The sequence below is a fragment of the Pseudopipra pipra genome, chromosome 6, assembly GCF_036250125.1.
Source record: "Pseudopipra pipra isolate bDixPip1 chromosome 6, bDixPip1.hap1, whole genome shotgun sequence".
Lineage (NCBI taxonomy): Eukaryota > Metazoa > Chordata > Aves > Passeriformes > Pipridae > Pseudopipra > Pseudopipra pipra.
In genome coordinates this window covers 27,954,568-27,981,583 of record NC_087554.1, presented here as the reverse complement: position 1 = coordinate 27,981,583, position 27,016 = coordinate 27,954,568, and the positions used below count along the sequence as shown (strand labels likewise).

General features: G+C 39.2%; 2 protein-coding genes across 4 annotated transcripts in view; one reads left to right on the top strand and one right to left on the bottom strand.

Moving 5' to 3' along the window:
- The window catches only part of CDAN1 (codanin 1), a 35,576-nt gene extending 33,514 nt beyond the window's left edge, over positions 1–2,062 (top strand). Inside the window, exon 28 of the mRNA XM_064658165.1 lies at positions 331–2,062. Within this exon, the coding sequence (XP_064514235.1) occupies positions 331–456 (126 nt within the window). The 3' untranslated portion in view covers positions 457–2,062. The remainder of the gene's footprint in view (positions 1–330) is intronic.
- A 1,174-nt stretch (positions 2,063–3,236) lies between these two features.
- The window catches only part of STARD9 (StAR related lipid transfer domain containing 9), a 102,377-nt gene continuing 78,597 nt past the window's right edge, over positions 3,237–27,016 (bottom strand). For 2 of the 3 annotated variants that reach the window (XM_064658149.1, XM_064658150.1), the window contains exons 3-14: positions 24,686–25,169; positions 12,622–23,817; positions 11,643–11,840; positions 10,673–10,856; positions 9,975–10,121; positions 9,224–9,329; positions 8,487–8,629; positions 8,175–8,239; positions 7,887–8,092; positions 7,393–7,472; positions 6,795–6,953; positions 3,237–5,890 (exon numbers count right to left, since the gene is read on the bottom strand). In XM_064658149.1, coding sequence (XP_064514219.1) covers positions 5,789–5,890; positions 6,795–6,953; positions 7,393–7,472; positions 7,887–8,092; positions 8,175–8,239; positions 8,487–8,629; positions 9,224–9,329; positions 9,975–10,121; positions 10,673–10,856; positions 11,643–11,840; positions 12,622–23,817; positions 24,686–25,169 — 13,070 coding nt within the window. In that variant the 3' untranslated portion in view covers positions 3,237–5,788. The remainder of the gene's footprint in view (positions 5,891–6,794; positions 6,954–7,392; positions 7,473–7,886; positions 8,093–8,174; positions 8,240–8,486; positions 8,630–9,223; positions 9,330–9,974; positions 10,122–10,672; positions 10,857–11,642; positions 11,841–12,621; positions 23,818–24,685; positions 25,170–27,016) is intronic. The other variant, XM_064658148.1, reaches the window with a different exon arrangement.

Below are 27,016 nucleotides of genomic sequence, written 5' to 3'. Positions count from 1 at the left end.
GCCACAGTCAAAATGTAGGGAACCACCCGAATGCCTTGCTAAAAATGGCAGTATTTCATGGCTGGTGAGCACTTGCATGTTGGAGATGTTGAACCATTTAAACTGTGGCAGTGATCTTTTCTGAGAAGGGTGTGGGTGTTAGGTGGGAGACTGAACATGCAGACCTACAGGCATTCATCTTTGCAGTCAGTTCTGTAGCTCATCTAGGGTCATCACTGGAAAACCATCAATGTGTTAAACCTTCTAAAGTTCTTTACTAGAAAAATTAAGTAAGCCTCCTTGTTGACTTTTGTTAGTAAGGGTTCTCTGTTTTGTGTCTGTTTGTTACAGGATTTCTTAAAAGACCTGAAAATGCTGTCCAGAGTATTTGTATCAGAACATCATACAAAGGAGCTCAGGACTAACCCTTGTGAGCTGACCAGACGATCTCTAGGTACTGTGACCGCACAAAGTTAGCAGAGGTGGACTCTGTGGGCAAAAATTACTAATGAAGACGCAAATGGGATTTCTAGCATTTCCGAATGGATTGGGAGCTCTCTGTTGGGAGCAGACTGCAGATAAGGGGTCACTTTGTGCAAAACCTGCACTGTTCGTGGACATTTGCTGTGGCGACTATGCTGAAGGATTTACATCAGCAAATGGATCTCCAAGTCAAAAGTCCTTTAAGCACCTTGATTATGGCTCAGAGCAGCTGTTCTTTAAACTTACAGGCACTTTTTTTATTTGTGCAGCAACAGGCTGTGACCAAACCCAGGAATCAATTCAAGTGGACAAGTGTCTTTGTGATCAGAGAGACGGTTCCTTGGTGTCTGTCTCTTCTCTTAACTCAATGTGATTTCTCATGCTGTCTTGTAAGAAAGCCTCTACTGTCAGGGGAAGGACAACGTGAACCTATATGATACAGAGATGTGCCTATATTTATTTTTCATTGTAAGCTCAATGTTGAAGGTTTGATTTTAATTTTTTAAGACTCATTTTAAAAGTTAAATCATATTAAATACACCAGACCATCAATGGCATTATTCTTAAAGGATGTAGATGCTAAAGTGGTTTTCCATCTCTTGTTGGAAACAGAACTTGTAATTTCCCAGGGGTTTTAATAGAAATAAGGGAGAAAATATCTGTTTATATTTTTTACTGAAGACAGTATTTTTAAGACACTTTTATAGTATGTGAACATAAATGGCATCTGGCTGCTATCCACTGGTTTTTGTAATTCTTCTTGCCTTGAGTTTGGGTTTTTTCAGTCAGGAGGTGCTGCAGCAAGAAAACTACAGCCTGGAAGAGCAGACAAAGTAGTGAAAAAGCACTGTGATGCTCGCTGGAGAGCAGATTTTGAAAGGAGTCCTTTTCTTGGAGGACAGTGGTATTTTTCTGCCCCTACAGGCAGATTGTCACCAAGGATATGATCTCCCCAAGTATTTCCTTAAACTGAGGTTTGTGGCAGGGACTGCTGCTGACTAGCTCATTAGCTGTCTCATGGGATCTCCTGCCCACTGCCCGGTAGCAGTGAGGACATTACTTCCTTTTGTCTAGGAGTGTCCTATTAGTGTAGGTTTTTTCAGAAAGCAAGTTCTGTGTTAAAGAACAACATCCAGACAAAGTAAAGACCAGGATTTTTTAGCTTGCTAATTAACTAACCTCTTCCTTGTATAAGGTGAGAAAAGGGAACATCTTGGAGTCCGTGATTTAAGAAAAACCACAGACAGGATTCATTAAGCAGAAGTGTAGCTTCTGTTAAAATATATGTTATGCAGAGAGAGAAACCGTAGAGGCACTTCAATGTCTGAACTGTACTGAGACTTGTCTTGTTTACTAAGCCCTGTATTGAAAGATTTGGCATGTTCCATCTGCATTGCTCATTTTAGGGGTTTTCTGATGTGAATGAAGGAGAGTCCCTAAAAGTAGGCCATGCTGCATATACAGCAAGACATGGGAATACAAATTGAAGCAGCAAGTACACCATATCATGCCATACCTGCATCCTGAGGCTGTTTTGTTTTGCTGCAGATCTCATTTGAAATTGCTGTTTGTCATAATAAACATTATTAAATGTCTTGTCTCATGTTCAAGCTGTCAGTATATAACCTCTTCGTACTACGGTGAAGAACAAAACAGGTACCTTGCCACAAAGAATGGGGCAGAGAAAGTACAGTAACACCTGCTATCCAGCCTGCTGCTGCTTTGCTTCTACTGAAATAGAACTTTGTTATAAAAGGGGGGGAGGCGGGGCAGTGGGACAAAAAAAAAAAAAAAGGAGCTCTTGGCTCTGGCATGGATTTTATTTGGATATTGTAAAACTGTTTGTGTAGATACCATTGCTACAGCCATTTTCATGAACTCAACATACCTACATTATCCTTCTCTAATACAACGTTTGGAAGATTTATTTGAAAGGTGGCCAAGCCTCGGAAGCAGTTTACAACATCCAAAGAACACAGTTGTGCCCTATGGGCCAGGAGACAGTCAGTTGTCCAGTGGGACCCAGGTAAGAAACACCTCTGTTTCTGCGTTCTTATGACTTAATGCAGTTACTGCAGTTCTTGGGAACCCCATGGTACCCAGCCCCGTTTGCTCTGTAAATCCAGACACCTGACTTTGTAACCAAACCTTAGGAGCAATTGTATAGCACTTGATTTTCTGCCTGTGGACACTCAGCAGTGGGACTGTGCTCATGAGGATGGACAACTCTGCAGTCCCACTGGGCTGGTGGACTCCTCTCAGTGCCAGCGCCTCAGGCGTTGCACCTCTTCCCTGTGCTCTGCTCTAACTGTAGTGCCAGTGGTGCTGCAAGCAGGAGAGCAGTAGGGAGAAGAGAGCTCACAGAAAGCTAGGTCTGAGTCTATGGCCTTTCTTCTGCCAGTCTTCCCTGAAAACTCACAATTCTCAAAAGAAAATTAGGAAAAACAGTATTATATTAACTTTCTTCTGAATGTGCAGGTCAGGGGAGTTAGTTGTGTAACAGGACTCAGGAAGAAGCTCCAGCCAATGTCATTTTTTTAAATACAAAAATAAAACCAAACCAACCCTTTGTTGGGACAAACATATGTCACAGAACCCAAATTTAAGCAGTGACTGGCTTATTAACTCTTGTGCCACAAGTTCATATTTGATGTGCATTCCTTAGTAGTCAAGTAGGAGACACACAGCTGTTATCACAAGCTTGCCCTTGTGCTATCCATCTATGGAACTATATTGGATGGAAAAATAGCTGGAGCAAAATAAGGTGGGGCACGTTTTCTTGTGTAGAAAATACCATTTATTGTGGATATGAAAACAGCAACCTTGATTTAAGAGCAGAGATGCAACCCTAGGTGGTTTAATACAATTGGTTTGATCATCTGCTGCTCAGCAGGAACTTACAGGAAGTTGGGTTTTGCCTGTTGTAGATTAACAAATCCAATATCTGCTGGGTTTTTGTTTCTTCCTTCCAAACAAACCAATGCCATACATTAGCAAGTACCATAAAATATTGTATTTGCAAAAGAAAACATTTATATAAATAGGCTTTTTAGTATTAATTGAAGAGTGTATTAAAAAAAATTACATTAATTCAATACCAATAAAAATAAAACTTAGCTTTGATAGCATATAAAAACGGCTCAAACCAAGCATATATAAATAACTTAATTTGTAAACGTAGGAAAAAAGTATATATAAAAATAAACATCTGATGCACTGTACAATAAGACACTATCCTTCATAGGCACTGGCATCGTTGAACAACAGGAGTCCCCCTAGATGTTTTTCCTACAAAAACTGCTTTATCACTAGTGCCGTGTCCAAAATAAAAGGAGAAAAAAAGCACTGAGCAAATCTTTAGTGGAAATTTGTGAAAGCAGCACTGGGGACAGACCCAATATGCTGTGCTGCTGTTTCTCCTCGTTTTTATTAGGGTTTTAATGTAGCGCCTTGTTCACTCTTCCTTCTGGGTTTCCACCAAAGGAAATCTGTCATTTCTCTCACAGCAGAAAACTTCTTCCTTGAGGGATTATGGAAAAAAATGCATGATGCTGCAAGTGAGCCATGCTGTGACTCAGTTTGGCAGGCTTTTAGGAAGAGGCTGAGCCTCACAAAAAAAAAGAACAGTAATATATTGGTGTTAAGATTGTAACCACAACTATCCAAAGATAAAACAAAGCATATTTCTAAGTGAAAAGTTTTGTTATACTACCTGGTCTAGTTTAGGGGGGAAGCCTTAGGCTGGCATGTATCAAAATTGCTCTTAAGTATCAATTTAAAATAGCTATTGTCTTTTCATTTAAAACTTAATATATTAGTAACAGGAAGTAACACAGAAGCTGCGAGCCAAAATTACACCTGTGCAAAGATATAGTAAAAGTAGATCTTGGCTCTTGAACTCAAAGGTAGGAAGTGCAGCTAGCTTCACCATATGCTGGGAAAACGGACCTTTTACTGAAAGTAACTGTTCAAGTAGCAGGCACTGACTCCAGTAAGGTGGATGCTTGAACACACATTTCTCACTTGACAAATTTAAAGTGCAAGAGCTTCTTGAATAATGTGGGCTTTTTTGAGCTAATGAAAGCATAACATAGCAGCTTTTATTGCTTAGGTATATCTAAAGTGATTCTGTACTGTTGTGCTGAAGAATGAAATGAAGTTATTTGGATATTTGAATTGGTTGTGGTTTTGTTTAAATTAAGGAATATGTGAACCAACTAGGAAGTATGTTGAACAAACATGTAAAGCCTGACAGCAGGCTTGTTGGACTAAGTTAAGTTCAACAGAAATCCCATGAGGTAATTGAATGGGAAGGGTCTATACTTGTTGCAGTGGATCAGCTGGTCATGCTATGAACAAAGAAGTGTGTTAAAGAGTATGACCAGGCTATATGTTCAGCTCTTAATGCATTTGCGTAAACTTGTAGAAGGGCTAATAGAAAAAGCCATTGTGGAAAAATGTTGGAGCTACTCTTACTTGCAGGATTTAAGTTCTAGAAACAAGCTGATTACTGAGTATTACCCTAGTCATTACAAAGTGTCACTGTTTGGAACTGTCTGTTTGGTTTCTTTATTTCAAAGCACCTGATTCTGCAGTGCAGTAAAACTGTCCTGAGGTGTGTTGGTTTCCACTGATGCTGCATAGTGTAGTGGGCAATCTGAAACACCTTACACTGGCTGCAAGCAGACAGCCAATTACATGAGAAAAATCTATCCAGGATGTTGGATGACTCATGGATATTGTGCTGCTTTAACTTCTCTTCTCAAGGGGAAGACAGGATAGGGAGCTAGCTAAGATAAATGATTTAGCTACACAGTTAGGAATTCTGCATTTGATACTTATCTCAACATTAGAAAGTAGCTTTGCAGCTCTGCAGCTCTGCTCAAGAGCTTGTAAAAGGTCTCAAGCCATACATGTACTGCTTCCAGCCTAATCTTACTGAAGGAAAGAAGGTTGATCACTGCTTGCAAACACAAATTAAATAATACACTCTAAGATGCTGGCTATTGTAAAGCAAAGTCTCTTCCTCTGCTCTTTTTAAAGACAGCACACCTTTCTGCTGTTCCATGGAGGTTTCCCACTGCCGTCTCTAGGAGGATAGGTTCCCAACTAAACTTGCTGCATTTCTTCTAAGCAGCGTTGGCTAAAACAAATGATCCTTTTCTCTGACTATATTTCTGTATAGTCCAGCATTAGCAGTAAGGCTCCTGAAGTGAGGCTTGGTGGTGGCTGCCTTAGGAGCCAGCATTTTCCATTACCTTTACTGACATTTATGTCTCCTTGTGAAATGTCAGCAGCTGTGAAGTGTCTGTGTTTGTACCAAACACTAACTAGCAAGCAGATGTGCCAGTCGAGCAATCACCAGGGGCTGCCGCTTTGCAATGGAATTCAGGAGCCTTGCAGGGATAGCTGGGGCACCAAGATCCACCTGCAGGAATTAGAAGAGAGGCTGCATGTTAAGGTTTGTACCTGGTTTTCAACAGAACACTTCTCCAGCCTGGAACAGCTCTGATGTATCAAGTATACGTTAAGCACAACAGTATTTTACAGCCAAATGCTGTCATTACTGTGTGGTTTGTATCTTTTCCTTCCCAATACTCCATAGACTTTCAAAGCTTTGCTATTTATTTGATGTTACTTCTAGCAGGTATGACCCACATTGCTTTTGAATTTGAGCTTGGATTAAATATTACTAGTTTGAGACACGTCATTTATCTCTACATAAGCACTTAAATAAATTTTACACATTATGGCATTTTCTTCTACACATTTAAATACTAAGTTCTACTGTCTCAAAGAGAGCCTACTTTTCAGATGAGTCTGTAAAAAATGGATGGTGGGATTTTTTAATTCTTAACTGGAATACTAATCTTTACTTCTCTTTGTGTCTATTAACTGTAAAGAATTAATGACTTAGGCTAGAAAAATTTAACGAGTATTTTCAGACATTTTTTAACATAGTATAACCCAAGGTAGACTTCCTGTGTCCACAGTAAGACAAAAACGCAAACAATGGCTTGCCATGTGAGAACAAAACATACACTAAAACTGCTAATAAACCTTTACAGAAGAGCTGGGTATCCAAACAAGCAGCTTCAGATGCTGTAAAAACTCAGGAATGTGTGCTTAATTGCAATCCTAGTAAGATTGTCTAGCAGGCACTGCTATGCATCATGCCAGATTACAGTGTGAAGTAGAGGTAATTTTTATGGTCACTTCATAAAGTTCATGGAGCATAGCATAAGGGCTGTGGTTTTTGTTACCAGCTCTTAAGTGTTCTGCTATGTAACAGGCTTTTTGCATTCACAGTTGGACGTACAGCAAAATCTTACCTGTGCCATGTAAATAACTCTGGTGATGTCTCTTCCATTCACTATGTCAGGTTCTAGTATCCAAGCACTTGGCAAAATCTCTCCCCTCACTGCTTCTTTACAAGGATGAGGCATGGATGCATCATAAACAGACTGAATAGCCAGGACAGACAAGTTCTCCTGCATGTGACAAGATATAAAGGTGACAACTTGAAAAAGTTTTTATGCATATAGTAGTATATTTGTGCAAATAGTAATATCTTTGTTTGCCATAAGGCATATTTATCATATTACTTACTTAAAAAGAGCTCTTTTAATGAGAAATATTGTTTCTCATGTGATATATTAAATGTGTTTTTGTCAAAATCTTGAATGTTTCTAACCAGAATAGACTGTGTGACACTTATGTCAAAGCCTGATGGGCTTTGATTGTCAATTGTCATTCACAAGACCGTTTTATACATAATTCACTTGTGTGATATTGGCATGGCTTTTCTTTTTGTTACACTGGCACTTCTGGAAATAGGAAGATGAACTTTACTTCTTTCTCTCCTTTGTCCTTGAACGAGGATATCAGAACAACTACTCCTCTATGCTTCAGAGAGAATGTTCACTTTACCTCTTTGGCTTCTACAGTAATGCAGCAGAAATCCCGGGGTTGCTTTAGGTAACATAGGGAGGTATCGGTCACTAAATATACTGGGGAAAGAAAACACCCAAAACAACAAAAAAGGGGAATTAGACTGACAACTTTAACTTGTCACAATTTTCCCCTACCCCTTAAATGCAGATGCATATTTTATTTTGACTTGTTGCCTGGAAGCAGAGCTCTAGTTAATATGCTGTAATATGTCATTAAAATGCTTTTCCGAGCCACTTCAGGTTTATCTTTACTTTCAGTACTGTAGTTGTACTTCTCAGCAAGATGTGTTAATTAATCCTTATTTTGGAAAAGTCCTGCAAAGCTGAAGTTCCCATATTTCCTAATTAAAATGTTTATTCGGACCTGAATAAATGAAATAAGATGCCTCTAAATTTCTTCCTGGCTGACAACCTGAGCTGAGAAAGTCCATCTTAATGATAAGGTGGTCAGTCGTTTGTGTGGATACTCACCCAGGTGAATGTGGCTGGTTACCTTCTTGTGTATTCGAGCTGTATTGATAGATCTGTCATACAGATGCCTTTTGCAAGGATCTCTCACTAGTCCCCACACATAGGAAAGAGGTCTTTCTATCACTCCTGCTCCCAGAAACCCGTGCCTTGTTGCTGAAGGGAAGACTTTGTAGTACACCTGCACCTCTTTTTCTGTACATTGGTATCTGTCAAAGACAAAAGTATTTGCACACAAGGGCCAGGTATAGAGAAAGGCCTACCCATTATAAAGACGTGCCATAAACTTACTTCCACCCAGCTGCTGCTTGGCATGTGTAGAGGTTCCTCAGATTATGAGAGCATGCTGCCATTACCTTAGAAAACAACGACAAATGACACCAGCTTCACTCAAACATTCCAGCTAACATGTGACAATCTGCACCCCATGGCTGCAGCCTGGCTCACTTTTCCCCATGCTTTAAAATTGTTCAGTGTGTGCCTCTCTGTATCTGACAAATAGATAACTATTGGCAATGTAGAACAAGACTTTTCCCACCCATTTTTGCTACAACTTCCACAAGGAGATGCAGAAATAAGTGAAAACTCTGCTTATATACTTACCTCAGTGGTAGCATTAGCCAAGATATGTTTGGATAAATCTTGGTATCCTTTTGTTGAAGAGGAGTTGACAGAAATAGTTAATCCATGAGTGAACCTACAGCTGGTGCTACTAGAAGGAAGAGGTGGCTGAATTCTGGTGGTTTCTGCAGGAAACAAAAAAGCCATAAGGAAATAAAAAAAAATTAAAAGGAAACCCACCACTATTCTCAATTGTATGGACTTCAGTCCTCCATTGGAGCCCCCAGTCCATCTGATCTTAATGAGGTTCTGGTAACATCCCTTGTCTAGACAATCTGTGTATTGGCAATTACACCAAGTTACATCTTGCATTACTCAAGTTTTAACAATTTTTACCACATATAAGAAAATAAAGTAACCTAAGGAAGAACAGGCAACTTAAGTCTTGAGGCTAAAAATAAGAACTTGCATGTACAATTCTATAGTCATTGCAGCTTTAGCCCCCCTGTGCTTCCTTCCTTCATTCACAGCATTATCCTCATATTGTCTCAGAACGCTGTACTTTGATGTAACAACATCAAAAGACCAATTTTAGAGGGAACGAATCACCATTTACTTCTTCAATAAATTCTAAGCAAGCTCTGGCTACTGGTTGATGGTATTTTTCTGAAGTCATGTAATGGTACGGACATCCTCAAAATACCTAGGGTCAAATCAGATTTTGATTTGCATAAATGACAAATACAACTCGGACATAAGCAGATGTATGATATACTTACCAAATGTTGAATCCTTCTGAAGTTGCTCTAACATGTAAAGCTGACTGTTTCTAACAGCTGAACGACCTCGTGTGTCTCTTGAAACCAATGTATTTCCAGAAGAAACCTGATTTAAGAAAGAAAGTGCAGAAGTGGGAGTTTTTGCAGTGAACAGAGAAAAATAAATTGTGTTACATAAACAGTGGAATATTAGTAGCAAATCTGCCTTACAAGGTGGGAAGCTTCTCTTTATCATAAGGTAACGCCTTTGCCTTTCCTCTGGTTATGAAATGATACCTTGACTCAGGAAATTTAGCAAACAAAATGCAAGGAGCTAGCACAGATGCATACTTCAAAAGTAGCTTCAGGAAAGTCCATGTTAACACACAGAAACTCTTAAGTCAATGCATGTATCATTGAGGGAGGCACACTGAGAATATCAGATTCTATCAGGTTTATCACAAGAAAAAGGCTTGTTGTTTCTAAAATATTTGACAGAGGGTGGCATTACTGACAATAATGACTATTTGATTTTTATCTATGTGTTACAAAAAACCCCTGCAGAAAAATAAAAGTGTCAGTGTCCTTTGCAATTAATGGTAATGCTCCCTGCACCCCGTGTCACTCATCTGTGTACTCGTGATGCAAACTTGTCCTGCTCAGTAGCTGTTACAGAATACAAATCATCTCGAAAAAGCTCTCTGTTCCTGCATTATGTCTCTATTGTTGAAGCATCTGGAGACATCTATCTCACAGACCAGAGGTTTCTCACCTGCCCTTCCTGGCTGCTGAAGTTACTTGCAGTATATGTAGCAGTATTACTGCTATTGTAACCAGATGTTGGGCCAGAGGAGAGGCTGAGGCTGGAGTCTGTACATAAAGTGCTTGTACTTGCAAGAGTCTTCAGCCTCACTTCTTCCTGTAATAGGTATCACAGTATTACAAACAAACCCACACAAAACTTTCTGTCCACAGCAACTAGTCAAATCAGTGATAACAGCCTGAAAGATGAAAGAGGAGTGACCTAAAGAAGTCCAGTTTCTTTCAAGAAGTGTTGACAAAAACAGTTGCCCTACAGAAAGTATTAAATAAGCAGGCTTGTTAGAAAGACTAGGATTATATAAGCCATAGAGTGAATCACCTTGCAAAACTTGGCAGTCTGGGAAGGTGCAGCTTTTGCTGTTATTCTTCACATACAAGAGTCCAGGCTATTAAACCAATGCTAGGATGCTTCTAAGGGGAAAAAGCTTTTTTTTTTTTTAAAGATCTCTTTTCAGTCCCAGCTTTTGTTCTTTGTTTACTTCTCAATCCCCTGACTTAACTTGCTGGTGAAATGTAGTTGTTAAAGACTGAAGATTTTACCTTACCAATGCAACTACTCAATGCTAGCCCAGAGGACCAAATAAAAATGACATAAAAAGAAAATACTGAGAACTTCAAGATTATTTATGCTTTTGATATAATGTTCACCTTCTGTAACTGAGAAAATATTTGTTCCCTTATACGTCTTTTTTCTTGCTCTGCTCTCTCCCGAAGTTTGTCCCTTGCTCGTGCAATTTCAGTTTTAGTTTCTTCTCGTGCCCTCTGGTAGTCTCGGAGCAGCAGTTCAATGTCTGAAGGATGCTGAATGCTTCTTCTTTTTGGTTCTTGAACTCTGTAAAAATAGGCAAGTAAGGGGAAACATACATAATTACAGGAAATTTTGTCACCCCTACAAAATACCGTGAGAAAACCATATTTCACCATGGAACAGGAAAGTTTGCCAGAAAAGCAAGTGAAACCCACCACATGGGCCTCCAAAAAGTTTCTCTTTGCTTACTAAAGGCTGAGTGGACATTAGCCTTGGAAAACTGCTCAGACTGCAAGTCCAGTTTACCACTGAGATTATTGCAGTGATTTCACTGGTTTCTAAGTCAGCTCTTCATATGATCTAAGGTCAGGGCTTTGGTATATCACATGTGGATTATTATTTTGGAAAAATAACTATCTCCTGACCACAAAGGAAGCAAAAGTTGTTAGGGGATATGGTGGGGAATGAGAAACTGAAATTCTAAATGGTGAAGTGTTGCAGAACTTTTCTGAACTGAAATGAAACTGAATTCTATGTGGCTTTTAAGTCAGTGAAGTAGTAAGAAGACAGATTGGTCTCTAATCAGTCCAGACTGAATACTTGGCTATTCCGCATCATACACATATAATAGACACTTGTTATGGACACTTGTTACTTAAATAAAACTAGACACAAGATTTTAATTAATTTTTTTTTTTAATCAAGCACATGTTTTTCCTGAAAACACTTTCTATCCCAAAGGTTAATGTGTTCATATTGAGAAGAATTCTGCCACGGAAGTCTTGGATGTCAGTAACAACCATTAATGTGCACCCATTGTGAACACTGCTAATGAACATTAGGCCGAAAGAGAGGTTTCTAATGCCCTACCTGGTATTTTCCACCACATCTCTTCTCAGCTGTTGCAGATATTCTCGGCGTTTGCTAGGGAGATCTAGATCCCTCTGACTTGGATCCAGAGTCTGAAACAGACTCAGATGCTTTTGAGGACTCAGACTTCGGCTTCTTTGGTATCTTTGCAGCCTTTTTTCTCTTTCCTTCCTCAAAGTTTCAATAGCTCTCATGTGTCTGTTAGGGAAACGTGATTACAGTGACAAAATGCACCCTGCAAAGTTACATTTTCTGATTTTTTAAAGCACTTAAATATTAGGTAGCTTTGTAATGTAAAAATTTATAAGAATCTAATACCATCTAATACTCCTTTGTCCACATGCTGACAGATGATGCAGAAATTCTAAAACTGCTTTTCTAACAGCAGAAAATGCACGAGAGGGTCTTGGTTACTGTTGGTAATGGCTGAGAGACAAATTGAGGATGGAGATTAATGTGGAAGCTGGTAAATTTTTTGTTGCAACCGTTTCCTAAACTGAATTCTGCAATCAATCACAAGAATCAAGGATCTTGATTTAAATGATTTATTTTGCATATTTATGGGGGTTTAAAATTTATCTGGTTTATTTATACTGCAGTATTTATTCACAGAAGAATGAATGAGATATCCCCATAAATAGGATGTATCAATTATTTTACATTGCAATAAATCAATGAAATATATTCCCATGATCACCAAGTACACATGAAAACGCTTACAGCTACTAGAAATTTTAAGAGTGGAGTGGCACGAGTTTCGAATTAAACCTAATCTTATGCTTTTCCCTGTTTTCTTGAAGTAACCCCAAAATTTTGTCTTAAATGCATTACTTAAAGGTTTATAAAATAAGCTTAATACTATATCTCTTCACATATACTTCACTCAGTCTAAGTGATTAAGTGCTCATTACTAAATGCTATTTAAGTTGCATGAAGTGGATTCAAAATACTTAATACAACACTACTTTAAGCAGTTTACCTTTCATAAAGTTGCTGCTTCACTGGAATTGCCACTGTATCATCTGCATTTCCACTCTGAAGGACCCTCAGCAGGGCATCTGTTTCCCCAATGCCATAATTGAGTTTTGCTTCGGTCAGTTCCACTGTGAGGGGGTGCTGATGCAGATCCAGGTGAATGCCAGACATGATCTGGGCACGCTCTCTCTGAAGTCTCTCAATCTCTCTGCTCCTGCTGTCATAAAGCTGGGATTTCCCTTCCATTTCTGTTGGTTGTGTGCTTCTAGTCATCTTTTCTGCCTGACTTTGTAAATCGGTCACACTGCCACTCAAGCTGAGTAACGATGGAGGAGGGCTGCCCTTAACACCACACCAGTTGCTAAATTTATTGTGTATGGGTAAGTCACGAAGACTGTAGCTCCGAGGCCTGTATGGCTTTGCAAAAGTACTATTTTTGTTGAGAGGAATTTCAGTGTCACATTCACTTTCAGTGACAAAACCTGTATTGTCGTCTCGGAAGGAAGTTTGCACATCACTCACATCAGAGAGTGCGGGAGGGCAGCTGTTTTCATTCCTCCAGAAGAAATCATGAAATTGTAGAGAAGACGCTTCTACCACAGGTTCTGAGGATGTGCCAGCATTTGTCTTACTTGAACAAGTGGCACTAATTTTTTGATTAAAAAATAAATCAGCATTTGGAGATGAGTAGTTATGAATCAAAGCAGTATCAGAATTCTCAATGTACTTTTCATGTCCGATTCCAGCTGAAGAACCTCTTCCTCCCCTTGTAACATACATACAGCCAAGCGAATGTGCCAGTGAACCGTGGTCTCTGACATCACCTGATACAACTTCACTGTGGCCCGACACCTCCAACATACTGCTAGAGTGATACAGCCGCTTTGCACAAATGGTAGTGTGGGTGTCAACCATCAGTCTATGCTGTTGCTCCAAGTCTTTTGAATCATCCTGTCCTAAAAGCTCATTGGCTGCTTTCTTACCTGAGAAACTTCCGGATTTCTTTCTTATGCCCTTATGTTCTCTAGAAGCGCTTGAATCACTCTCTGTTTCTGTCTGTGAAAAATTGTCTACATGAGGGTGCATGCTGGACTGTGGACCTGCCCTCTGCTTTCTCTGGTTGTGAAGGGGACTTGAAGCAACACTGGAATATCCAAGACGTTCCTTAATAGGGCAGACGGACTTGCTAAAAGCAGTCTGGCTGTTGGGACTAGCACTAAGAGTAAGAATAGGGGAAGAGGCCCTATCTACTAGCAGGGTATTTTTGTAACAAAATTTTCTTTCTGCTGGAGCCTCTGTTTCATTGACACTTCTTTTATCTTGAGTGTAAGATGTTGAAGAGTAAGAGGTGCTATTAGTAGGGCTGCTAACTACAGTGCACGAAGAATCATCTTGCCCTGAGCTTGGCAAAGATGATGTGAGAGATGAAACTCTGGCACTAGCAAAAGTATCCTTCTGCTTTGCATTAAACAATGGTTTTTGAAAATGTAAGATAGGAGCGGAGGTTCTGGGTAAAAGAGGCAGATGCATAAAGGAGTCTTCCAAAATGCTGTCAAGACTGTCATGGAAGTCAGGATTGCCCAGACTTTTCATCCCTGTTTGTTCTTTTGTTCTTTCTTCAAGAGAGAGCACTTCCTCTTCCCTTTCGGTAATCTTTCTTACTGTATCTGCACCAATTTCTTTACAATTGTTTACTGCCTGAGCTGCCCTCAATTCATTTTCCATTTTTGCCTCCACTTGTTTTTCTTCGTGTTTACTTTGAGGTTCTTCCAAAATCTCAGTTTGAGTGCCTATATCTGCTGTAGTCTGAGTACAGCTATCTGATCTACTAGCCTTTACAGCATCTTCAGTTCCTCTTTGGTTGATTGTGGCATTCTGCTCATTATCTATAATACTCTGTTGGGAGAGGTTTCCCAACAACTCAGAAGTGTTCTGCAGAAGCTGTGATAGATGCATGGACAGGTTCTGCATGCTTGTCCAAGAAGGTTGAAGAAATAAATCTCTGTTTCTTTCCTCCTTTTTTGCAGAAACATCTGTATAGCTTCTCTGATGTCTTCTCTGCCTTTTATACCTTCCTGTAGTTGCTGTTTGTGTTCCCTGCTCACATGTAATCCCTGGTATTTTTTTAGAAGACCTTTCAGTCTCAGAAGGATATAACAGTACAATTTCATCAACCTGCATTGAAGAGTTACCAGGTTGTGCAGAAGGATTCTCAAATTCAGCAGTGTTATTTTCTGAATTACTTTCTAGTGTTTCATTGGATATGTTGCTATACTGCTTGGTACTGTCACTCGAATATGCAGATTGAAAGTCTTGTCTGACACTGTCCCATCCTTGAAGACCTTCAATGCTACTTGAAGTGCTTGATAAAACTTTTGCTGTAGCATATGAACTTAGATGAGAATGAAAAGGAGAATTTTGAGAATTCAATCCATTGTCTGCACTGGAACATCTCATAACTTTATGATTTTCCATATTTGAAGGAATTTGATTGCAAGAGACATCACTTGCACTTCCAAAAACATACTGTTTCCAGCCAATCTTGCATGATCCATCTTGTTGCCATGAGTGAATATATGGGTTGATATCACTTGAACTAAAGTGGATTACATCTTTATTGTCTTGCAAAATTAAATCTGGCTGGTATCCACCTTCTTCACCTTTCCCTTCACTACACTGAGCTACAGAACTACTCTTTGAATGGACATTTACTTCTGCACCCACAGAACTGTGAGCTGTGGGCAGTAAGCATGATGGAGATTGAATAGTGCAGTCTTTTAAAGACTGGCTGCTTTGGCTTCTTCCTGCAAAATTTTGTAAATTTTTGGGATCACAGTTTGCAAACTTCTTAGTTTGTGCCATTCTTTGCTGAAATCTGGGTTTAAATTTAACCTTTAGAGAGTTCTTTGATTCCCGCTTTGAAAATCTTTCAATTCCATAAAGATCATCTTCAGTTGGTGATGGAGGCTCTACACTCATATTTAAATCTTGTAGTGATTTAGATGCAGAATATAACAAAGGATCTGCCTTAGATGAAGCTTCCAAAGTATATTCTGTATCAGAGAAAACAGCAATAGCTGGGGCTGATACTCTGTGACTTTGTAAATAAGGTCTGTGTTCACTTTGCTTACAGCTCTTTGTATTCTGTGTAGTAGAATATGATCTTTTGCTCCTGAATTGCACCAATTTAGATTCTTGAGGAGGCAAATCATGGTTTTCTGGCAAAAACTTTATGGAGGTAGTTTCATTACTTATTACAGAAAACTTTGGTCTTTCTGATTTCGCAGTTTTATTCCTCGTTATAGTGTCTCCAGTTGTTGAACAATTGTCTACATCAGCATCATCAGCAGGGCTATCAACACTTGAACTTGTATTACTTTTGCAAAGTAAAATGTCTTTTCTACTCCCTGGATTTGTTCTATTTGGTACGTGTTCTGTCTGTTCACCTGTAGGCACATACTGACAATTATCTTGCAGATCTGCAGGGTTTCTTTCAAATCCCAAGACAGTGTGATACAGGTGCCTGGGATCAGCGCTTCTGCTGTCTATGGGATATGCTGGACTAACTGAACTGCAGCCGTATTCAGGATCCACTTCAACATCTCCTGGATGCAGATTTTCAAACGCTGTAACTTTTGAGTCTATTAATTCATTTGAAGAATTTGAGGATACAGTAGTTTGCTTTTCAGCAGGTTCTCTACTTAATGTTTTTGTTTGCTCTGTCTTTACTGCAAGATGTTCAGCCTCAGTATTTGAATGCAATTCTTCCTTGTTTCTTTTAAGTATATTTCTCATTTGTCCCTCCTTAACAAGAATTGCCCTTTCAGTATCCCAAAAAGGTAACGATGGTAATAAAAGAGAGTTATCACTTAATATTTTTTCAGTGTGTTCTGTGCAAGCTTCTTGTGGTAGAACCTTATCCCAGTGCTGCTGATCATCTTTTGTATCATTGTCAATGTTTTTACGATTACTTCCATACACAGGTTCCACATCTACAGCGGAATTTTTACATGAACTACACTCTGTGTCTGACACTGGACAATGCCTATTTTCTTTTGCAAGAGAAAGTAAAATACTTCTTGAAGCACATACTGGCTCATCGAATACAACAGCCTTATCAGACTGAGTGTCTTGTATTTGAAAAACAGCAAATGGAGAATGTTTCAATATATTTAAATGTGGAATATCATATGTGCCAGTTTCACCATGGCCTATATCTGCAGTTAAAGAAGATTCTGAAAATGCCGCTGAGGATGGGTAATTGACACTTGCAAATGCTCGGGGAAGATCTTCTTTCACAGAGCACATGTCTGCAGAACTGGAGGTCACTTTCTCAGTCAAAAAAGTATCCTGAAGTGAGTCCTCAAGCTGACTAAATATTAGAGATTTTGAGTCCTCAAGTAAACAAGATGTGTTAAAAGCACTGAAGTTCTTGGAGCTTTGAAATGGTGTATCAGTTGGAGTTTCTTCTGTTGAGTAGGATGAAAGAGACTTTGATTCATTACTGCCAGTCTGCCCTTGGCTCTGGAAAGCAAGCAAGCCCGATTCTGATATGGTCACACCATTAGTGTTACTGCTGTGTTCTGAGTACTCATGAACTTTATTTTCTTTTATGTCATTGCAATTCTGGAAATAACCTTGAATAATTTTCTCCTTTTGATTTTTTTCCACTTTTTCAGGGAGTTTATTATTCTGAGCATATGTGACCTCTGCCACTGCAGAATTATTTTCCTTTTCATCTCCTTTTTGAGAAACACCAGGAGAAGTTACAAATACATTTAAATCAGTTGATTCACTTTCAAAGTATTTTGTTTCTTCAGAGAGAATAGCATCATTTTCAGTTTTGTCTCCATTGCTGGCAATCAAACTACCTGCAGATGATGCTGGACAATTCGGAAGACCAGGAGAATGTTCAGTAGCACCCAAGCTCCTATTATAATTTAGAAACTCTTTACTATAATGTGAATTTTCCCTTGGAGACTTGTTCAGGCCCTCTGAAAGGGCTGAAGCATTCTCAGAAACAGCATTGTCTGATTGGTCTATGCAGCACTCTTCAGAAGTCTCATGCTCCTGATTTTTTCCAAGCTCGTGCTGATATCCAGCTACACCAGGAAACTTGGCATTTTCAGTTCTACTGTTTGCTGTAGGATAGCTTGTGTTTAAAAATTTCTCCTTCTCATCATGCAGTGATGAACTCCTAGACTGAAGTACTACCTGAGTTGTATTAATATTGTGAAAGATTTTTGGTGTAGAGATTTCTAGTAAAGAATGCATTTTCCCCATCCCTATGTCTTCCATCACTTCTTTCTCTGAAGAAAGCAGGTTTGATTTATCCAAGAGCAGTGAATCAGGCACAATGGTATCCTTTTCCTCCTGAGCTGTATCTTCCCTGGAATTAAGACAGTCATTTAATAGTTTATTAATTATTAAATCCATACTGTGTTCTTCATGAGCATTGTTAACATCCTGAATAATATCTTCAGAAGAATCTAATATTTCCAAGGAAAATGAGTTTCCTTTGGCTGTTTGCTGAAGTACAACAGTTTCAGGCTCAGGACCACCTGCACTGTAGGAAGCGAAAGAGCTGCTCTCATTGACATGTTGTGCAGATATGGCATAATCAGGTGCATTTTTAACTACAAATGATTCTTCCTCCTGCCTCTTCTGTGTGGTCATGATTTGTGAAAAAGCTACACTCTTACTTTGCATTTTATCTGGAAGATGTTTGTCTTCTCCCATTTTGTTGCCTGTAACAGATGTATGGACACCGACTTCACCCTCCATTAATGTTTCGTAGTAAGGCAGAACAGCTCCAGTTCCAAGACTGCTGCTAGATGATTTTGCATGTCCTTTTGATGCAGTGGGAACATCTTGAACAAGATGGGAATCATCACTTCCTCCAAGATATAAAAAGTGATTTACAGACTGGCATGGGGAGTCTTGAAGTTCTTGGGTTTTTCCTGTAGACATCAGTGTTGCTGATGGATTTTGTTGCTTGCTGATGTCTTCGTTCTTTCTAGAAAAGCTGGTAGAAACCCACTGGCTTTCTCTTAAGATTTCATTTAATCTGCTGTCATCATGTGTCTTTTGGTAGCTATCTTTGTTTTCAGGGAATAGTTCATCTGGGTTTTGTAAAAAGATCAGTTCTACCTCCTCTGTGTTTTCTACAAACATCTGCTTTTGTTTGTCTGATTTGGCCATTTGTACTAGCTTCACCAAAAGCACTTTCTCCTCCTCAACTCTAGAGCCTACTGGATCCAGTTCACAAATATCAGGTCTTTTTCTAACAGTACCTACATTCAAGTTTTCTGAAGTGCTGTGCTCAGGAGATCGCATAGCACAACTCGTATACATATGTCTGTCGAGACTTGTAGATTTTTGTTCAATTCTATATTGGTTGTTACCAGCACTATCATCAACTGAATATTCACATGAATCAACTACATTTCCTGTCTCAGGACATGTTACTCCTGTAACAGAGTCACCATCTTCGCTCATTTCAGTAGGATCATGGTATCTTGAATCATTCTCTAACAGTATATTCCGTTCTAGTTCTGAAGCTGTCAGGTATCTTTCAGGGATCTTAAACTGATTTAAACTTTCCTCTTTGTCATCTCTGTCACAATATATCTGATGCAAAGCTGGAAACTGTTCAGTAAATAAAACATTTTCATCTGTGCATATGTCTTCTTGCCTTGTAATAACCAGCTCCTTGGTGTATGTCACAGTAATTTCTTTTTCACTCCCAGTCATTTCACATTCATTAACTTTGTCTTCCTGGGGCAAACAGTTTGGTACACAATACTCAATTGAATTGTTAGAACTTATTTGTTCTTCATTTTCAAGTTTTTCTAAAATATTTGCTTGCCTCCTTGTGATTAGTACAGCTGCAGCTACATTTTCTGTTGTTCTATTTGTCTGTACAAGCCCCTCGCAAGTATCAAGGAACCCTGAAATATTCTGAGCAATATCTGTTGTGTGGGAACATGCAGCTGAAGGAGTGGTTTTGGGAGCAACAGAAAACTCTGGTGAATAAATACCTATTTCTGTTTTCTCACTTTTTTCTCTTTGGCAAAGGCTGTTTGGTTCAAGTTGGCTGCCAGAATGCAGGAGTGCTTTTGATTCCTGAGTATGTTCTACCTCAGTGCTGGCTTCCTGCAGTTCATCTTTGTCCAGTTCTTCATGCATCAGGCACAGATTTGTATTAAACTCACATTGAACTTCACAAGCTACAATATTAGTAGGTTTCTTTGGATTCTGAGATACACTAATGTCTTTAAAATCCTTTCCACTGCTGTCTTCAGTTACACTTTGGACTTTGGCTTCTGGATTGTCAGGTAAACTTTCAATCTGTCTGGGTTTAATTTCCAATATATTTTTTTCTAAGTTGATTGCACTACTGGTTAATTGGTTAATTATTTTTGCATCACTGTTTTCCTCTGTATTCTGATAAGGATCTATGGTTTCTTCTGGATCAGTTTCTAAGTTTCTTAAAAATTTGGATTCTTTATTTATATATGAATTCTCCTCTTGAGAAATGGTAGCTGATGCATTTGTGTTGCATTCAAATACCCTTTCCAACTCTGAATTTACATCATCTTCAACAAGAAAGATGTCCTCTGGGCAATCATTTTCAAAAAAGGCTTCTTTCTCTTTTCTTGATTCCAGTAAAGATTTGTTCTGTGTTTCTGTTTCCAAGAGAATGGTGGCATCAAATTCCACAGAAACGTCGGTTGTCTTATGTGTACTGTTTTTCTGCCCAGTTGATTTCGAAGAGCATGTTGTGCAAAGGCAGCCAGAACATACGTCAGAACAACTTTCTGTGGCATTGACTTCCACAGTAAGACTAGATGTAGCATTACAATCTCCTTTCACCATTGTGACATGCTCCAATAGTTTATCATAATTTTCAGTCTCAGATGCACTTTGAAAAAGACTAGCTTTCGTTGAAGTTTTGTAAAATATGCTTGAATTAGATTCTGGGAGAAAATCATTTGTAGTCTCACAAATAGCAGCAGGAAAGGACTTAGTGTCTGTCCCATTTACGTTCACTATGAAATAATTTACTTCATTTACCACTAACTTTTCGTATTTGGATGAAAATTCTTTCTGAACTACAGCCTGAGAATTCAAGGCATTATGTTTTTTGCTTTCACTGCTTTCTTCTCTTATATTATCAGTGCATAATGTAGACTTTTCTGAAATTTGCTGGGATAAGCAACTTGCCTGACTGTCTGCTAGAGCACAGTCGTGGGAGTAATCCTTTGAAACAGGTTTGTGTTTGAATTCATAATGATTCAGTGAAGACAAGTCTTCATCCTTGGATTCATATTCTTTGTGACCTATGAATGAAGGCACCTCTGGCACAACCTCTGCCAAACTATCTGTGCTTGTTTCCATACAGATTATCTCTTTTTCAGACATCTCTACTGGTGTTGCAGATTGGCTGTAACTTGCACTGGCAGCAACAGCTAAAGGGTGACATCGATATGTTGTCTCCTGTGAGGAAAAATCTGTCTCTGTTGTTATGTCTTCTGCAGATATTTGTTCATAATCCGTTTCTTGCATTGTTTCCAAATTACTCTCCCCAGACCTGAGGAGACATTCTGTAACAGTTGATTCTGCTCCATGTCCAGCCAGTGTCTGAAATTCAGAGCTGCTTACTAGAGAGCAGTTCTTATTTGCTAAGTCACTGAGAAAGAAACCTTCATCACAACGTGTTGGTATTTTTTGTAGTGGTAAAAGCTGCCCATGTTTTCCAAACTGGATGTGTTTTACTGCAGATGTCTGTGTTGAGGTCATATTATGAGCAAGTCCCATAGAAGATTCAGCAGCAGATACACTGACAGATGCACTTCCCCTGCCTGAATCTGTCACACTTGATTTTGCCATCAAGTTATTATAGTCATTGTCAAGCTCATCTTTTGAAAAAGTTCTCAAGAAATCATCTTCTAAATCTGCATCTAAACAGACATTCCTCTGCTGCACAGTTTGCACAGGCAACACGGAGACAAAAGGTGTTTTTTGCAGAGTGTGATCTTTTGGCAGCTCTGGATGAGTTGTGGGGAGAGAATCCTCCTCTTTCCTAGATACCAGTGACAAGCAGTCTGCAGTGGAGCTGCTTTCCAAGCAGCTGAATGTTTGTGTACATTCAGTGGTAGACCTGTAAGTAGATAATTCATCCAGTTGTTCTTGTTCAGGATGACATGACCTTGAATGTTTAAAATAATCATGTTTTGTTGAAGTAGGAACGAAAGAAGAACTTGGTCCTACTGAGCTAACAAATGAGGACATAACATTTTGAGATTCCAAGGATGAATTTTTGTTATAGTTTGTCCATTCCTTAAGAATCTTATTTAATGATCCACTCTCAGAAACTCTGCTTGCAGTTGTTGTTTCAGGTAAAGGTACTTCCAATGTGTCAGAGGAGAAAACTGAGTTTATTTCATTTACACGATGTGATAAGTGAGTAATGCTGTGAATCTGCTTAGAGCCAGAAACAAAAGAAACTTCAGCAGCTGACTGCTTTAGATCATCTTTCTTCAGCCAAAGGTCTGGTTTGCTCAAAGAACACAGATGAGCTTTCTGAAATTCCAAGTTTTCATGGGAAGAAGGTTCTGTAATTCTGGGGCTGCTGATGTCAACCTTTGTGTCACAGGAAGGCCAAGCATCATTAGTAAGCAAAGGATTTTCACTTGCATAATACAGTCTTTTATCAAGACACCTTTCTTGTTCTACAAAGGAGGCTTTTGTCCCCTTCAGCAACTGCTTGCAAGCATTACTGAAAGCAGGCTGTGGCTTAGTGTCCAAATAAAAGGAACTGCTCAGCTTCAGATCATAACTTGCTCCTTCTGTATCTCTGTTGCAGGTCTTGGACTCGTGGTCTTCTTCAATCTGTATAGCTGGTAATCTAGGAGTTTGTAACTTCCAGAAAATCTCTGTTGGCACTTCATCAGATGAATCCGATTTGGATTCTTCTACCAGATCTTCTGCTGGCGTCTCTTCTCCATCAGCTAAACTATCCAGAGAAAAGCTTCTTTCAGCCTTTTCCAGGTTCCTACGAGATGCATATGATGTCACAAAAGATGAAATATGGTGCTCAGTTTTGCTTTTGTAAAGCTTAGTTGGCTCATGATGGATCTTTAACTTGTGAAATTGGCTTGCATTTTGCTTTTTTGCTTTATTTTCCTTTTCTACCAGAGAGTCTTGTGACATTTGACTGTCATCACTCTCAGAATCTTCTGGGTTGGCAGGACATTTATTTCTGTCAAAATCTTCTTGTTTCAGTTTCTCTGGGAAAGCTTTTGCATAAGTGCAGGAGAGAGAATCTACAGAATAGGAACTGTCAGTATCAGAAATCTCATTTTCATCATCCTCTTGCCAGTTCCCCAGCACATCTGTGGCTGTTTTGGACACTCCAGCACTTAGCTTCTCAGCACTGTGCCACTTTTTTTCAACATAAGAGAGTGGTGCCTGTGAGTTCACCTTAGTGAGATTTCCTACTGATGTGGCTGCCATCAGAAATTCTTTCTGTTCCACTGGTGATTTCTCATGACTTGGCAAGGCTGAATTTGGCTCTGTCCTCCAGCTCATGACAGTTTGGTTTAGATGCACCGATGGGTTTCCATACACAATTTTCTTCATTTGTTTAGGAAAGTTTTCTGGAGAAGACCTGTGGCCTTTTCCATTGATATCCATTCTAATCTTTTTATTGGATACCTGAGCTCTATTTTGTGCTAGATTGCTACTTGCAGGCTGACTTAAATCTCCTAGCACCTTTGATTTTGTCATTCTTGTCCCTGTAATAAAGGTTTTAGGCTCATCTTTCTCCTTAAAAAGATCAGGAGAGGAGTCTTTAGAGGTCTGGTTTTGAGATCCAGCTTGCCCTGGATTGTCATCCAACTTTGCAATTTTTTGATAATTTTTATTGATACAAGCCATGATAGCTGAATCATTAGAGTCTTTTTCTGCTACTTTTTTATTTCCAATTGAAGATGGTTTTTGTTTTTCAGTTAGCTGCCTCTGCACTGAAAAGGAGATCCCCTTGTCATCATTAAGGTCATCACTGTCAGAAATGTCTTCACGACTTCTGTAAAGGTATTCTACTGGTGACAACCTCCCCGTTGTACTGCCTTCACAGTATTGATCAATATTTGGTGAGGTAGATAACTTTGAGAGAGACTCCCTCTTCAGCAAACAGCTGTGGAAATAAAGAAGAAATAAAATCCAATCCATGCTTGAATAATGTATTTAACAACATTTCCACCTCAGTAATGTCTTGTAGTTAAGAGTAACAATTCACGAAGCAACAACCTTAATGCCTTTCAAAAGCAAATTCTAGCAGGGAAAAAAAAAAATTCTGTCAGTAGCTATACAATCCCCTTGCTATCCTGAATATGCTCTGCATGCAAAGGAATAGCTTGATGCTATGTGGTATAGCTTGGTATTGAGTCTCTGTAGGCTCAAATAGCTGCAAACATTAATTAAACATAAAGGATAGTTCTAAGTCACAGAAATCCACCTAGCAGAGTTTAGTATTTCTTGCTGCAGAAACAGCAAAGGACCATGCTGTGATAAACACTCTAGCACGACAACTTTTTAGCATTGCATAGAGATCTTTAGTTAGCTTGAGAAAGGCTGGCCAGTGTAAAAGCCCAATCCATAATCACCCCAAAGATACCAATATTCTGAAGGAAGAGTTTGATCTGAATCAAGATAAAATGATGCAGAAATTAGTATTTTCCAACAGCCTAAGCAAAGCAATAACAAGAGTTAAGCCAGTTCTGGAAAGCATTCCCAAAGAGAATGCAGAAAGGCTTGAGAGAGGAATGTAAAAAACATTGAGAAAGATGTGTTAAAGGCGTAAGTAGGGAATGCACAGTACAAACCCAATGGAAAAGGACAAACTGCTCCAGTGGGATGTACAGTATAGTAGGTTCACTGATATTTCAGGTTTTGGGATTGTTTCAATACATTGAAAGGCATTTGGGATTATAGGTGGCCACTGAAAATACCTTGAATTTACATTACTTTTGAAAGGTCAGAGGAACTGGCAGATGTTAACTTACCTGGGTACCTGGGGCAGATGTGTGTTACAGAACAAATGCTGCCTGTGCTGCAAGGAACTCGAACCCAATGACTTCCATCTCTTTTGCAATTGGTGATCCAAAGAGGACCATACAGCAATATTTTCATTTAGGACTTGGGATTGTTTCACACACTGTTCACTGAGCCAGCAGCTAGCTTCCAGCTGCTCTAGGTTTTGCTTGGCTTCCAGTAACTTCTGCTTCTTGACTATTCTTTCCAGCTGGAATTTGACCTTTTTCCGCCTTATGTTTCTTTCAGCCTTTTTTAAGGAGTATCTTCTCAAAAGCTCCAGCTGCACCAGTCTCTTCTTGTTCTGTTGTAACAGGGAAAGGCAGATTTCCACCCCAGTGTTACTCTGCACCTCAGCCTCTGCATACAGCGTAGGCTCTGTTTGCACTGCAAACTCCCTCTGCTGCTGCTGAAGGGCAGCCAGACGTTTATTCTCATTTATAAGCCACTGCTGGTCTGTAAACAAAACAATGATTACAAGAAAGTAAAAATCATAGGAAAAACTTTATTCGTTACTACCTTCTTTCTTTATTTAATCAGCCTCAGGAGATCATATGAGAACAGAATTTCTATGCATGTAGAGTGGCAAACCATTTAAAGGAAAATGTATCATTGCTCTACTTAATTGATAACTGAAAGCCTCTCCATTGGTTTTAGGACTTGGGTAGCAACTGCAGGGTATGAGCAGGGGTTTGGCAGTACAGATAAGGAAACTGGTGGATAAGACATTGTTTGTGAGCAAAAAGTAGAACACATTCAATTTCTCAACGATTACACTCAAACATCACCTCAATTTTGTTGTTAAAATATAGCGGAAGCATGAAAAGACCTGCGTTCAATTCTGTGCACTTTTCAATGTGCAGTCCTTTACTGAATAAGCAACTTATTGTTGCTTATTCAGGGGTGTAGGAATTAAGAGGTATTTAAGTCTGATTTGATGAATGAGGGATACCTGCAGCTCTGCACAGTTAAGCTGCAAGAGAGAATTTGGGGCTCTAGTAGTTTCCCTAATATAAGAAATCACTAGTGCATAGACATTGTCATCATCACTTGCTTGGTGACTACTCATCTTATTAAACATAATTCATTAGTGATCCCTACCACAGTAAGTCTCCTGTTCTGTTTATGTTGGCCACTCTACACAGAGTACATGCACAGAAGTAGGAATTCTAGCTCGATGGTTAATCTATGGATAAAAAAGAAGCATTTTAGTCATTATGTTAGTTAATTTTTCTTAATAACACTTTTAACTTTCACATACAAAGCCTTTTTTCTCAACTTTCCAGATGTGTCCTCTTTAGTATGTTTTAGCAAGCAGAATATTTGGCAGATAAGTTTCCCTGCAAAAGACCTGCAAGTTCTAAGATGCTAATTAATCTCTGCTCACAAACTTGCCTCTGTCAGGAGCTGAGCCACAGAAGGCACAGAAAAGGTGAAAGACTTTGGTGGGTTGCCAAGTGAAGAATTGTATTTGGCTGGCAAAAACTACCTGCCTGGCTATGCTTTGTGCAAACACAGCGAAAACAGAAGAAATAAAGGGAAGCAGAGAACAAGTCTGAAGAGCCACAAAATAAAGGTATTTGGGGGGAACTCTCCTGTTCTCTGTGCATATGCTGCTGTATCCCATCAAAACAATTTTCTTTCTTCATTGTGGCTGGCATAATTAAAAGATAGCTGACTGCATAAGTTGTAGTCTGAGACATTGCCAAAAAATTCACAAAAGTTTTCTTCTTCCAGGAGCAAATAGCAGATTTTGCCAGGTAGGAATGATGACTTTATATAGGTACCCTTGGCTTATCAAGAAACTTGGATCAAATCATTCACTAGAAGACAAACTAGGGAACACTATAACCACTCAATTTCAGTGATCAAAAACATCTCAAGGTTGAAAATGTTCCCAAATCAGTCTATAAACTCATTAAGGAGAAGCCCAACCTCTCCCAAAGCATCTTGCTGAATATGGCTGCCTGCATACAAAATAGCACCTCTGGGGGCCAGAAGCCACTGACATTAAAAAAATACCTCTCAAAACATGCTGTGGCTTCACCTTCTGACATAGCTATTTTCCATTTAAAATCTGATCACTGTTGTAGCCTTTAGGACTTTTGCACACACCGTAGAACTTCCTAGAAACAACTCCTGAACCAAAGCATGAGTCTCTTTTTTTGATCCAGTTTTGGAATAAACATGGCAGAGTTGCACTACAGATGTGAGCAGAGCAAAACTGTAGGGAGGCAGGATGGGGATCAGCCCAGAAGAGAAGAGGCTCAATGCCACAGGGGAGTAGTTGGTGCTCTCTCTCC